The sequence below is a fragment of the Panthera pardus genome, unplaced genomic scaffold, assembly GCF_024362965.1.
Source record: "Panthera pardus isolate Hobbes unplaced genomic scaffold, ASM2436296v1 HiC_scaffold_13, whole genome shotgun sequence".
Lineage (NCBI taxonomy): Eukaryota > Metazoa > Chordata > Mammalia > Carnivora > Felidae > Panthera > Panthera pardus.
The window spans coordinates 79,259,332-79,274,927 of record NW_026526688.1 but is presented as its reverse complement, the minus strand read 5'-3'; the positions used below and the strand labels follow the sequence as shown (position 1 = coordinate 79,274,927).

At 38.9% G+C, this 15,596-nt stretch overlaps 1 protein-coding gene across 4 annotated transcripts in view; it reads left to right on the top strand.

Moving 5' to 3' along the window:
- ARHGAP10 (Rho GTPase activating protein 10) overlaps positions 1-15,596 on the top strand; it is a 321,716-nt gene that overhangs the window by 255,061 nt on the left and 51,059 nt on the right. For all 4 annotated transcript variants that reach the window (XM_053901202.1, XM_053901200.1, XM_053901201.1 and 1 more), the window contains one exon: positions 11,863-12,013. In XM_053901202.1, the coding sequence (XP_053757177.1) occupies positions 11,863-12,013 (151 nt within the window). The remainder of the gene's footprint in view (positions 1-11,862; positions 12,014-15,596) is intronic.

Here is a 15,596-nt window from a genome sequence, read left to right as displayed (position 1 = left end):
GTGCCCTGAAATGCAATGTCTGCTATTCACCAGGACCTGACGCTTCATGAATGCATCCTATGTGTGTTGTTTGTGACCTACTATTGTGGCTGATTTGCCTTTGTTCAATACAGTCATGCCCGTTGTGGACAGGGTTTTGTACCTGTGTTGTTAGTGGGCCAGTCTGAGGCTGCCTTGGGCTTGAGTTGAGTCAGCCCATGCACTTTCCAGAGATACAGTACCACCAAACTACAGGGCACCTTCCCTAAGTTGTCCCCTGTGAAGCTTTTGTTGGTGGACGTATCCTGCAGTTAGATGTAATGTCTGCCCCTAGCCCACTACTCAGGCCACAGTTAGAGTAGTGTATGTAGTAATCTTCCCCTCTCCCTGGGCAGGGGTCGCTTTGGAGTGGTGTTAGCCACTGTCAGGGCTGATTGCCCAGTGCCAGGCTTATATGGCACCACTTTGGATGGGCTCTGGCCCAGGGTTTATTGGAGGGGGCAGGGCTGCAGGATGATATGGGGGCAGGGTGCACAATGGCAGCAAGGTCCACATTGGTGCACACTGGGAGAAGGCCTGCAGCAGCTTGGGAAAATTCCTGCTGAGGCCAGCCGGGTTGTGGGGGAGTATATCCACAGAAGTGCACTGGACAGAGGTGCTTTTAGCAAGCTAGGTGGAGAATGTTGGCCCCGTGCTGGTTCCAGCAAGTGTTTGTATACCTGGACTGGGAAGCAGGGAGGGTATGCCAGTAGCTCTTTTGTTCTTGGAGATGTCTCCCAAAGATCTCTTCCCTCTGCAGCACTTGCTCTGAGATTAGTAAATACATTTCTTTCATGTATATGCCTGGTGTTCTTCAAAATGCTGCTTCTATGCTGTATTGCAGCAGGGCTGTTTGTTGTGCTAAGGCTGGGAACTCAGTTTCCTCACCCTCCAGCTCCCAGAGCTGAGCCCACCAATTTTTAAAGTTCCAGATGCTAAGCCCCACCAATTGTAAGAACTTGTGAAGCCAGGCCCTTTCAAAGCCAAATGTTACAGGAATTCCTTTTCCCAGTGTGTGTTCCCCATGCCTGGGGTACCTGGTGTGGTGGGGTCTAGTCCTCTAACCTCTCCATGCCCATCATGTCTCTTCCTCTTGTGGACAGTCCTGTGGGTCCATTTGATTCCCGACCGTGTCTCTGCCTTTCCTACCCTTTTCAATGTGGCTTCTTCTCTACATTTAGCTGTGAAGTCTGTTCTGCCAGTCTTTGGGTCATTTTCTGGTTTATTTGCCCTCATGTGGGTCTTTTTGAGTTGAGTTGTCTGTGAGATGGGGTGGACTTAGGATCCTACTACTCCACCATCTTCCCTGGAAGTCTAGACCAGTTGTTTTATAAAATCTTTAATTTTAATCTTTCTTCATGGTTATATTCAGGTTATGTATTTTTGGGAGGTAAATGATCTTGATCATTCTAAGCAAACCAGCTGGGACATTTGAATGGCTATGGGCTGGGATCATCTGGAGGCTTTGTACTTACATCTGGTGCCTGGGTTAGGGTGACTCAGAGGCAAGGCTCTTCTGAGACGAGTGAGCAGAATCTCCTACACAAGCTTCTTCACATAGCTTGGGCTTCCTTACACAGCATGGCAGTCAAAGGGAGTGTTCTATCCATGAGGGCAGACATGGTAGGACCTTTTATAATCTAGTATCCGCATTCCTCTAGCATCACTAATGCATATGCTGTTGGTTGGCAAGGTCAGGAGCCTGCCCAGATTCAAGGGGAAGAGACATAGATGGAAGAGTGTCCATGAATTTGTGGTTGTATTTTAAAAATGCCAGAAGTAATGACTGCCAGATTTCTTAATTGTAAAAGTAGCTTTTTTTTTTCCTCTTTGTCATTAATGGTGATCCATTAGGAGATAGCCTGAGAATATTTAAGAATCCTGTTCCACAGTAGACTTTTATCCTTTAGTGATAGTATTCATTGATGACTCCTCTATATTTATGATTTGGAATTTAAATTACATAAAAATCTTAAACATAATACACTCATCTCCGAGTAAAAAAACGTATAATGATGACAGACAGTGTTGGATTCTTGAATAATCTTGTGACAAAGATAAGCTTGCATGACCCGATTTGACAAGTACTAAACATTTTATGCGGATATAAGTAACAAGCACTTGATTATTAGAATGTCAACAGAAATACACATGAAGAGGTTCAGTTCTCTGTATGTGGTTCTGTTGCTGTTTTATCCTATTCTTTCTTTCCAATCAAAGGAATGCACTTAAGGCATTTGTGTCAAAACTGGTGGTAAGAGAAGTGAGATCAATTGAGGCAGATCTTCTCCTTTGCACTTCAAACGTAGCTATAATAACTCAGAGTTAGCAAGTTCCAAACGGATGTGTAATTCAGAAATATAAGCATTAACCTTTTGAGCCTCACCTTTGAAGGTGCAAGAACTAGGTAAAGAGTATGCTTTTATCACATTTAAGTCTTATTCAAATGAATTGTGCAGTGCATATTGAAGGAGATGGTGTTAGTAGCCAGCATGTGTGACTTCCACAGAGATTTGAATTGGCAGGTGAAGGTCTAAACATTGAGCTGCTTGGAATATTCCTAAAATTACACATGAATAATTTCTAAATTGCTAATTAGAAATGTCTAATTAGGAGGTGAAATCTAACTGTATCCCAGTGTGTTTAGAAATCGAATCTTGCCCAAAACTTATTCCTAACAGATGTCTGTGCCAGAGGTCACCACCTCTCATGTGTAACTGTGGACCGAATACAAGTTCTAGGAGACTGTGGTCCATATATTTTTACAATCTTATATTAACTTCTTTAAAATGAGATAAATGTGGAGCCCCTGGGTGGTTCAGTCAGTTGAGCATCCGACTCTTGATTGCTGCTCAGATCACTATCCCAGGATCGTGGGATTGGCCTTGCATCTGGCTCCACTCTGGGCATGGAGTCTGCCTGGGATTCTTTCTCTCTGTCTCTCTCTCCGTCCCTCCCTCTCTCCCTCTCTCCCTCTCTCCCCCTCTCCCCCTCTCCCCCTCTCCCCCATTTGTACGTTCTTTCTCTCTCCAAAATAATAAAATAAAATAAAATAAAATAAAATGAGACAAATGTTACATGGAAAAAAAAAAACTCTGAAGAATAGTCATTAAAATTTTAACAGAAATGTTCCTGTGTGTGGGATGATGGATGGTTTTTATCTTCTTTAAAGAGGTTTTTTTCCCTTGAGTTTACCGGAACTTCTACAAGGACTGTAATGTGTTAGTTATCACTTTTGTAACATGAATAAATTATACAATTGACCTTTGCACAGTATGAGTTTCAACTGTGCAGTTCCACTTACACATGGTTTTGTTTTTTTTTTTAAGATACAGTATGGTATTTCCCTTATGATTTTCTTACTAACATTTACTTTAGCTCACTTTATTCTAAGAATACACTGTATAATACATATGACACACAAAATATTTGTTGATCAACTGTTTGTTATCAGTAAGACTTCTGGTCAATACTAGGCTATTAGTAGTTAAAGGTTTTGGAAAGTCAAAAGTTCTATGTGGATATTTGATTGCATGGGAGAAGGGAGATCAGTACCCTGACCCCTACATTATTACCAAACTATTCCTATAAATTTTAAAGCTGTTGATTAACAAAAAAATTTTTTTTGATATTTATTTTATTTTTTGAGAGAGAGAGAGAGAGAGAGAGAGACAGACAGACAGTGTGAGCGGGGGAGGGGCAGAGAGAGAGGGAGACACAGAATCTGAAGCAGGCTCCAGGCTCTGAGCTGTCAGCACAGAGCCCCACGTGGGGCTGAAACCCACAAGCTGTGAGATCATGACCTGAGCCGAAGTCTGTGCTTAACTGTCTGAGCCACCCAGGCACCCCTAAAGCTATTGATTTAATGTGAAGGCTGGTAAATATCCCCTGCCCCCCCACCATGCAGCTTCTCATAAAGAATTACCATTGACCACCTTCAAAGCATGGTTTTGCTTAGACATTTTTTTTTTACTTTTTTTTTTTTTTTTTTTTTTTTTAGAGAGAGAGAGAGCAAGCAAGCAGAGGGAGGGGCAGAGAGAGAGAGAGAGAGGGAGAGAGACTCCCAAGCAGGCTCCACACTGTCAGAGCAGAGCCCCACATGGGCCTCAACCTCATGATTGTGAGAGTATTACCGGAGCCGAAATCAAGAGTTAGATGTTGGATGCTTAACCCACTGAGCCACCCAGGTGCCCCTAGGCATTTCATTTTTATGAGCATTAAAATGGAGGGAAAAAAGTGTGTTGCACTATTTCTTAAATATGTAGGTCATACCTGGGGCACACATACTTGAGGTTTTAGATGATTCTGATAAATACAATCATATACATGCCTTCAGGAGATGTTTTCTTCACTGTGATTAAAATTCACACATTTCCTCTTAGAGAATAAATAGATCCATGGCTTATTCTTTCTTTCTAGGGAAATGATCATTGTGGCCTACTAAACGAGGAGGGGTCATAGCTTATATTCCAAAAGAAAATGTCATTCACCTTGAAATGTTCATAAAATGATGAGTCAGTGAGTTCTGAATATGTTTACTTATATTTGGTATAAAGTTTCACAGGTAACATTCAGGGAGGGTCCTGCTTTTTGTCATGGCTAGAGCTAGTCCTGTGTTGGGGAGGTCTCTCCTTGTGGATCCCCAGGCCTTTGGGGACTGCAAATGGTAGGCTTCTTGTGTTCTGATCCTCTGTACTACTGTTAGGACGAAGTGATTTTTTTTTTAAATTTTTGTTTTAATGTTTGTTTATTTTTGAGAGGAAGAGAGAGCATAAGTGGGGGGAGGGGCAGAGAGAGAAGGAGACACAAAATCTGAAGCAGGCTCCAAGGCTCTGAGCTGTCAGCACAGAGCCCGACCTGGGGCTTGAACCCATGAACCGTGAGATCACGACCTGAGCTAAAGTCGGACACTTAAGCTACTGAGCCATCCATGCACCCCAGGACCAAGTGATTTCTAAGGGAATGAAAAGTTTTGGAAAGATAAAGGGTGAAAAAGAACAAAAAAAATTGGAAGAAGTTCTACACCGAAATTGGAGGAGGAGTTAATTTTATTCTGGGCTTTTATACTGTAATGTAAACTTTTTGTATGTAAGCAAAAGACAAATTGAAAAAAAAAATTCTAGGTAGGCATTGGGTTTTTATTTAGTTAAGAATATTTGTAGACATTTGGGTTTTGAAAGTCAAAGTTACAGCTGTGTTTGGGAAAATGTATTCTTCTGACTTCAGAAGGTTGTATGCTTGTGTTTTCCAAATGTTTGCAGGTGCAAACTGATACAACTGCACCTGGAGTGTTTTTAAGGGTTTGCAAACCAGAAAACACAGCATTTTATAACTGGGAATGTATGTTCACACCTGACTGTAAGAGCGATGTAGTTTCAGCTTAATCAGGAGTTTACCTTATGAATTGGTTAGAGAGAAAGCTATTTAGTGAGCCTGTGAACCTTTACTTAATGCCATTTGCTTACCGATGTATCAGAGTTGTTAATTATTATTATTACCTCTGTCAGTTTTTGTTGAACACTGGAAATACCAGGGCACTGATGTTGCATACACAGTTAATGCCACTGAAAATACCCATGGTTTAGGGTAGGTAGTTCTGGGGTGTGTTTCATTATATAATGTTTGGTAGATAAAAGTTGTCATTTACTAAAATCTTGAAGTAGTAAAAACCAAAGTCAATTATGTATTACTCTATGTATGTTTTACAGCACATGGAGTGCTGAAGAAATTAATGCGGTATACGCCGTTAGGAGTTGGGAAGATGTCTGAAAATGTCTCTAGAAATTAAAACTAAAAGCTTGGAAAGGAAGAAAAACATGAACCCTAGCAGTCTGATAAATTCCAAAAAGTACACTTTTTGCTTTGCTTTATTTTTTTTGGGGGGGGGAGGGGTGGGTTATGGCAGGGAGGGAGTTTGTAAAGCAACATTGAAGTTGTTTTTCAAAAAGCTCATGGTAAGTCAGGGCCATAGTGAAAGCCTGAGCCTGTAGGATGAATAGGCTGGGACTGAGAACGACTCCTGCCTTCCTTTTCCCATCCCATTTTTCCTGGCTGCCCTTCTCAGTGTCTGCTGTGACATAATGGAAGGAGCCTCATGCTGATGGGTAACAGGAGGACTCTGAACAAAACCTTGTAGCAGGGTCCAATGTCAGCCTCACAGATCTAAGTGTTGAGGTTTGCATCAGATAATGCATATGAAAGCACTTCGAGGAGTTGCAGCTATTAAGCAAAATCTCCCCTGATGAGGAGGCACATGCATAAAGAATAGTGTTTGGAAAGAAATGTTCAGAGCCAGCCAGATGGGAAATAGCAGTTGGCGTTGAGGCCTTGGTCTGGGAATAAAGCTTGAGTTTACCACTAACTAGTGGTATAAATATGAGCAAATCTTTAACCACAGGGGCCTTGGTTTGTTCAACTGTGAGAAAAGGGCTTGGCCTAAGTGATAGGTAGGATACTTTTCGCTCTGAGAGTCTGAGTTTTAATGAACCAGAACAAACACGAAGCCTTAGAATATTTCCAGCGTCTAGACTGAACCTAACTGGTATTTCACTGTCAGTCCCTATTACCGATTCTAGTTAAATTTTCTGTAATAGACCCATATTTAGTCATGGGGTAGAGCTGATTCGAAGACAGCTGGAAAGTTTTCAGAGTTCTTTTGTACTGTTCACACAGTAGCTGAATTCTAAAGTTATGTTACAGATGGAAGGTTCATGCTACCTTGGTGCCAACTTAGAGTCATATAACCTTAAGGTGATGAGTGTTTGTCTAAGCACACTATAGACTCTGGAGCTGAAAGGAATATTTGGCCATTTCGTAGCTAAATATTGTGGAAAGAAGATTGGAAATTTTATTTTTGTCCTTCCTTGTATGTTAAATGTTCACTAAGGGGAGTAGGCATTGGTTTCCAACCATCTTCTGGCTAAATCTCTTTGTGTTTATGGATAGTATAGTTATGTGAGCTAGGCCACCATCAAAGAGGACAGAGTATGAATGGGGCTTAATGTGATTGGGTAACATTGGAGACAGGGCAACACACTGACTAACACATCCACACTAGAATCAGGAAATCTGGGTTCAAATCTTCGTAGGTCAACCACTTGGTCATAGGAATTTGTCGGGTATATTTCAACTACCCAATAGTTGCAGCTATTATTATTCAAGATGATGGGAGTATGCACACATATTAGTAATCTCCCTATCACAGTAAAGACCAGTGGATTCTCCTGTAGAAACATGTAAAAAAAATTATCTAATCCCCCTTAATTTCCTTTAACCATATTATTTGTTTACTTAGTTGAATCAAATGCTGAAGGTTTGAGTTGGGTATTAAAGCAAAATTTTCAGAGACCATTTTTATTTCCTGTTATCTACAAAGCATTTCTGGCAGAAGTGGCCCAATCATTTCCGTATGTGGCCCCTGGTAGCAGAGCATGAAGGACTCTGGGAGGTATTTATATGTATGGCTGAGTCCCACGGGCATAAATGTGAGTCTGGTGAGTCTGTTGAGTCTGCAGAATCTGTGACTTAACAGTGGTGCCAGACTTGTGTTTGTGCTAACACTTAGTAGATCTGAATAAGCGCTTATCTACCTGACATATCTATGTGTGGAGTTTTGTGTTTTGTCTTTGTCTTGTCTGGTTTGAGTTTTCCTTTGTTGTAAAATACGTAGGTGCAGTGAAGACACTTTCTACCCTGAAACAAATGTTTTGAGTAGACTTGATCTTTTAGTATTGTTGAAGATGAGTTCATCTGCCCTACAACAAAGGTAATAAGATGCTAGAGAAGTTAGGAGAGTCAAGAGACTTTGGAAAGAGACCTGGGCAGCAAAGGAATTTGCATCCATGCAGTGGTTCTAGAATTGGGAAGTCAGTATTATAGTCGAAGATGACATACATCTTGGCCATAATAGAACAAGATAAGTAAATTTGTAACTTCTAGAATCAGATGGCCAGGAAACAGGACAAAATTGTAAAGTAAACAGTTTATTGTTTCCTCCTCTCCTAAACTTAAAAAGAATATTAAAAAAAAAGTTATTTTTGGTGTTTCAGAGAGAACCATAAGAACATAGCTTTGTAGCTTAAAAAACAAACAAAAGTAATTGGGAACTTGAGTCTTGTGCATTGGCAAATAAGGTAGATGCATATACAAAGTGATGTGTTCGTGAAACATCTAGGAAGTCATGGCACAATGATGGTGAGTCTTACATAGAGAATCTCTTATAAAGATAATCTGAAATTATACAGATAATCTCCAGTTTTACTCTTTTTAAACAGATATAGAACATTATAGTTGGTGATTTTTTTCCCCCTAACGATTATATTTTGTTTGTTTTTTAAACTAGCAGTAGGGGCTCTGGAATCAGAACTGAGAGCAAAGATACCAACTCTGCCATTTTCAAACTGGACATTTGGATTAATTGTTTAATCTTTGAGCTTTTATCATTTGAGCTTATATCACATGTTCATGTGGGGAACAATGCTTCCCTCAAAAGTTGTGAGAATATTAAACAGAAAGAAAGCCTACTACCTAGTACGTGCTTTTAAATGTTAAATGTATTTAATGAAAGAGGAAGTAATTTAAATCTCAGATTTCAGTGCTGAAGTGCAGAAATGAATACACAAAATAATTTTGTGATTCTAGCTGACTTGGGAATTTGATAAGGGGCTCTATTTGTTTCTTCCCTTTCACCCCCACTGCTTGATGAGCTTCTTCCATAAAACATTTTAGAATCATGTGTTTAGAATAACTAAACAGTGGATTTGAGGAATATTCAAGACTTGAAAGAATTAGTGCCGTCTCAAAACAGTGGTTGAGCAGAGTAATGAAGGTCTAAATCCATTTTTATTATCACATGTGATCATATTACAAATACCAGTAGCTCCCATTTGTTTCTGGTTATGATGTGTCAAGTGCTATACTAAACAGTTTATAAACATTTTCTCATTTAATGTCTGTAATAACATGAGATCTAGGTGTTATGGCCCTCATTACACCTGTTTTAAGGAGTAGTCTATACATTCATAGCTGAGAAGACTTAAAAGCCAGGATAGTGCCTTCTCAAGTGAGCAAATGGGCCTTGGTACCACCAAATTCAGATGACAGGATAACTCTTTGAAATGTTAATACAACGTGGAGTTTGTTGAGGAAGTGGTCGGTATTTAGCATCTTTGAAATATTTTACTCTAATTATGACTTGAGAGGGTCCAAGGAATCGATTGTGTGTGTTCAGTGCCAGTTTTTCTGAGATAATATTTCTGGTGTTTTGATTTTGACTTTGGTCCATCCAACACAAGTATAAAATGCTGTAGAATGTTTGTCTGAATAGGTATTTCTCAGCCTTGGCTCCAGAGAAGAATCACCTGGAAGCTTTAAAATGCAGATGAAAGAAAAGCAAATAAACCTGAAGCCCAGTCCCCATTCCCAAATTGAATTTTTCCTGAGTTTCATTCAGATATAATTGACATAAAAAATTTGTATTAGTTTGAGGTGTACAGTATAATGGTTTGATACGTGTATGTATTGTGAAATGATTACCACACAATCAGTTTGCTTAATGCCTGTCACCTCACATACATTTAACTGGAAGAAGTTTGTACCTTTTGACTGCTTTCATCCATTTGTCCCCTACTTCCATCCCCCTGCCTCTGGCAGCCACCAGTCTGTTCTAACCTATTAGTTAGGTTTTTTAAAATTCCTCATGTAAGTTAGATCGTGAAGCATTGGTGTTTCTCTGTCTGATTTCACTTAGCATAATGCCCTCCATGTCCATCATGTTGTCACATGTGGCAAGATTTCCTTGTGTTTTTTTTATGGCTGAATAATATTCTCGCCGATATTCTGATATAAACCATGTCATAAGAATTCTGGAGGCTTGCAGAATTCCATACTTAGCCCTGGGGTGTCTCAGATCTTTCCCCTGAGAGCATTGGAGTTGCACTCTCAGGTCCTGCCTTTCTTGGTGGCTTGCAGTATGACTCTGAACGCTTGAGCCGCTCCCCACAACTCCCCCCTACCCCCCACACTCCTACCCATCTTGTTACCCTGAGGTGTGTGTGGAGGGAACAACAGTCATCGGGGTGGGTCTTAGAGGAAGGTCTGTTCAGAAGATTATCAGCTATGCAGAATCAGTTCTGGGATGTAACTTTCCCATTGTTTATTTAGGCTTTGGGTGTATTGGCTCTGTGTATTGTTTGGTTTCCTATTCCAGTACTGTCCCAGAGGCATTTCCCATATTTGTAAAGATCAAACATAGGTAAGAAGCTATTCCAACAGTTGGCCACACACGGGCTGTTTTCTTTCAATGGAAGTAAGTTTTCCCAACTTCTCTCTTTCACATTGTCATACGCTTCTCAACCTAACTTCTCTCCTGTTCCCACCACTCCACAACCTTCCTTAATTTGAGTAGTGACAGATGGTAATAAATCCAGCTGTGGACAGTAGTTTAGACAGCAGAGGATTTTTTAAGGCAGATAAGTAGTTTGCTATTTGCTGGAGTGCCCTATTGGAACACAGAGTCTGTGGAAATATGGTGTTAGCAGGTTGCCAGTTGGAGCACTAAATTAAATTTTCACTAGCAAATATTTGTCCACAGTAATTTAAATCATTTTGTATCCCATTTACGCATGAGGGGGCAGTATGGTACTATATAAAGCAAATGCTCTGTTGAAATTGTCTATTTTTATTGGTATATAATAGTTTCTAGGTGAGAACTTTTAGATTGCGATCGTAACTCTGACATGGTAGTTAGTTGTTGAATGTGATATGCATATGTGATCCCCTCACTCGTATACACGGGTCACATGCCTTTTTTATTTAAATGCATAAATAATCATTTCCTTGCAGCAGTGGGGCTTTCCCACAGTGCCTTTTTTATTGTGAGTTTTATATTTATGTTTTGTTTAATGGTAGCAAGCTTTCTTCCTGTTTCCTGCTTTCACTTGGGGAGCATCAGGCCTCTTGGAGATGCAGTGTCTATTAGGTTGATGTGTCTAAATATTTTATTTTATGACTTCATTGAAGGCTGAAGGGTCTCCAGTGTTGTTGGGGACAGGAAACCTCTGAACTCAGGTCTTGGCAGCTGTGGAAGGTCTATTATAAATTACCTCTGCATGATATGCTTCCCTTTATGGGACAGATTGCTTTTCTCAAAAGAAAAAAAAAAATTGTTAAGCAAAGAAGCAGCGCATTTTAATTAATGTTATTATTGCTGATATATGAGTGACACTGTAGATTATCAAGGTGCTAATATTCTAGGTTTCATAAATGGAAGGGAAATTATTAAGGGAAGTTGGAGGGCAGTAATTGATAAAATCTATAAAGTATTTTATGAAAAATGTACATGGGAATCTGAAAGGTAATTTCATAAGCATAAGCTATTTTTAAATGTGTAAAAAATATTTACAGTCATATGTTTCTGTTTATGTAGCTGAAAAAAAATTGAGACCAGCATTTGGCATAAACATAACCCTGTATGAAACTAAATGGGATATTTACTTTTAATGTTTTATCCTGGCTACTTTCTTTGTGGGTGAATAGCTGTGGTATTGTCTATACCTGGTAAAGTTAATTATACATACTTAGTTTTGGAACGAATTTATTTTGAAATATAATGATTGGACATTGCTTTTACTTAATTTTAACTAGAGATTGTATTTTGAAATCTTCTGTTAAAAAAATAAATGAAAGACTTACGACCTGTACCCACGATTTGAAGGAATGGATTTTTGGCTCCAGCCTGTTTTGGATGAGCTCCAAATCAAATGTTGCTTGATACTGGTTTACTATTGCAACACACAGGTTTCTGTTCACGGGAAACAATTAATGTCCTTTATGCTTCGATGGCAGATTTTTAGGACCCCGCCCGATGCGACATTCCTGGAGCCAGTCTCCCTGTCGACATCACCCCCAAATGCTCCACCAAGGCAATCGAAGAGACAAGGCCAGAGGACGAAGAGACCCGTGGCCGTGTATAATCTTTGTCTGGAGCTGGAAGATGGTAAGATGTTGATTCTATTTTTCTGCTTGACAGCATGTTGAGAGTATGGCATATCATATGTCCTCAGGGAAGGCCATTCTTTTCCTTCCTTTGTGTTTTAATTTCTTTTCACCTTAAGATAATTTTTTGAGATTAACGAGGAGGGTAAAGCCTTCTTGTCAGAGAGAAAATGCAAGTTTCAGGTTTGTGTTTGTTATTTGTTATGCATGTTTCTTTTTTTATTTTTAAAAGACAGCTTAAATTTCTTTTTTTGGGAAACTTGTGTGACCTCCTGTGAGGTTACATAACTCTGAGACAAATGGAAGAGGAACTAAAATTAAAGCAGATCTTTTGAGAGGAGCTGATAGTCTAATGTTAAATACATCAAGATTAAAGGCATAGTTTTCTGTTGCACTGAAGCTTAGGGCTTCTGCATCTTATTTGGCCCACGTTTTCTCGCAAGGCTGGCGCCTCATCGTACAGTAGGCGTGGCGAAGTGACCTGCCTTCAGGGGTCAGGCCCAGTGAACTAAGGTGCAGTGGGACTCTGGCAGATGGAAGTTCTACTGTCCTGTCCTGGCTAACATGTTCCAGTTACTTGTTGTCATGTGGCCACATTGTCTCAGTATCGTCAGATTGCCTAGTTTTTTAAAGAAAGCTTGGAAATTTGAATTTTATGCACTGATCTCTACAAAACAAGACCGTGTGCCACATACAAATTACTGACTGCCGATTTGTAATCGTGCGGTTATTGGCATGGAGGGGTAAGGTGATTCTGGCTAAGAACCTCTAGTTCAGCAGGCATGTCTGAAACTATGACTCTTTAGTTGTGGGACCTTTTGAGGACATTTCCTGAATTCGTAATTAATCTTCGTTCTTCTTTTTGTTACAACCTTTTTTTCTTTTTTGTATCTTTCATTTATTATCCTTGCAAGCTACTGAAGTTATATTGGTTTGGAAGTATGAGGTGATTGTCAGAAGGAGGAAGGGAATGAAGACAGAAACAAATGCAGTACCTTTCATCGTAAGGAGCTGTATAGTCAAATGTCCAGGTAGCTAATATCGAAAGATCCATGCAAGCAAGTGACAACTGATCAGGGAGTTGCTGCAGGAAGCCTCAGAATGCTTCCTGTAATAACACGGTGGGGGGGCTAACGTGTGCTGGTATTCTTTCACATCGTTTAAGATGGGCACCATATGATACAACTCTTAGTTTTACAATCAGATCCTTATTTTCCAGAGGAAGGGCATGAATCCTTAAAATTAACCTATAATTTCAGAGCTTCCTTTTAGACCTTAGTTTCAACTTCTGATCCTACCTAACTTTTTTTTGTTCTCTTTTTTTCTCACTCTCACTCTCTCTCAACGGAGTTGCTAATAAGGAGTAAAACTGACTGGTTTGAATTGCACCTTTTCTTGTATCTCACTTGTCCTCTGGTGGAAGTGTTAATAAATAGTGAAGGAGGCAAATGTTGGGAAGTAGGAAGAGAAAAAGAAGTCAAGGAGATGTAGAATAAAATCTGCATTGGCTCACTGGCCCTTGAGCAAAACCAAATTGGCTGTATTTCATAAAGGAAATGACCAAAGAGTGACTGTTTGTCTTAGAATCACATCTACTTTTTTGGTATTTTAAGGAATTGAATCATAATATCCAATCAGTATACATGGTGACTGATCTTTTGACCATTGTGTTGGAAAGTGATTATTAATGGGTAAGAAGTTGCTGAAGTGGTGCTTGGTACATCTTTTATGGGAATGCTCACGATGGCATATAATCATAGCTTTCCTAGATTTTAGGTCATATAATAATTCTTAATTATTTGATTATAAGGGAAAAAAGATTGTGAAATATTCAATTCCTTTAGTCTGTTTTTATGTTCATTATTTATATGGTGTTTTATTCTACGTTTTGTATTTTATAACTTTACATTAATCTTTCTTGATTGTAGCCTTGGAATTTGTTGTTGTTGCAAGTTGTCGGAATCAGGAAAGTCCATGATTTTGTCACAGAGTAATTTTATTTTATCTAGAGGTCATAAGATAACGCAATTAAAAACTAGAAGTTATTTCCTTCCCCCCCCCCCCCCCCCCGCCAATTATTTGTAGGTAAGCTTTAGTGAAACTCAGGTTGTGTGAAAAAGAATTATTTCAGAGAGAACAGAGTAGGGTCTACATATTATATTTTCCAAAAGAGGCAGGGTGGTGGGGATAAATGAAGAGAAGAGCTTCTGAAAGGAAGCATACAGGGGAAGCATACTAAAAAACTGTGTTATTGACTATACCTAGCATATTGAAAAACTCTGCTCCCTCCCCCACCAAAAAAATCTGTTGTCCCTAGTACTTAAATGTTTTTTTTTTTTTTCAGTAGCCTGAGTTCTATAATTGTCAACTTGAAGGTTTCAAAAAGTTTAATCTTTTTAATATTTTTTCTTATTGGTGGTAGTAGAGTCAATTTCCTATGTTTCACTAGGTCTGGTGAAGATATGCATTACAGTCAACTTTGGTGGATTATTCTTCCCAATTTTGTAGCTTAGATGAATGTGATAGAGATTTTTAAATGTAGATGTGTCCTTCTCCCATTGATGCAGTGTAGTATAAATTAATCTTGACTTAATGAAATATAGGACAAATAGTTATTGTTTAAATTTAGGTGGATTATCTGTCAAGAGCCAAGGTGCTAGATTAGATGATCGGAGATTTTCTTCAGCCTTATGATTTGGTCACAGATTTGGTATTTGAGTTAAGTGTTTGTAATATGTTATTTCTTCTTCTACATTGAGTAGGGTATGAAACTAAGTGATGTACCAAATAGCCAACCCTGGAAAACAGTCACAATTGGCTTCAATTTAACATCAGGCAGATCAAAAAGTCATTATTAACAAAGAGTCAGCAAGCCTATTACATGAGCTGAAGCAGGATAGGCCTGGAAGCAGAGAATCCAAGCTGGCGTAAAATGAGAGAGAAACCCTCTGCTGTTAGACATGAATTTTATTATGATATATTCAACCCCACCCCCATCCCAATTGAGAGGTGACCAGTTTAATTAAAGACGCCTAGTGTCTTTACTTTGTTAAAGACTTTAATTGGCTTTGGCACATTTATCCATATTATATACACAGTGCTCGTAATTTTTCTTTGTAATATATGATTAAATGATATTAAACTTATTATTTGCGAAAGACTTTAAAATTCTAGTTAGTTGCTTAAGGATCTTTGTTGATGATTAATACAAACTGAAATGGATATACTATCTGGCTAGATTTCTTTAAATAGAGCAGCTATTAAATCTTTACTAAAGGTCTTATCTTTATTTGGTAGAAGCCATATTGTTCATTTTTATATAGCATTTAATAATCTCATGAACTTCAAAGTTGAGAAGTTTGGCTGGGTCTGTTGTGAAATAGAAAAATATGAGGTATGCTGGAAAGTGCTAAAAAGATAACTAAAAATCAGAGGTTTGCTTTCATTCTCAAATGATCTTTCTGTGTTTTTATTTTCTTAGAATTCATAATAAAGTAACTCCAGACAAGTTTATAATGTATGTTCATTTTCTCCTGCTCATTCCATATTTATGTCCTTTACTACCTCTTATGTAAAGAGACACC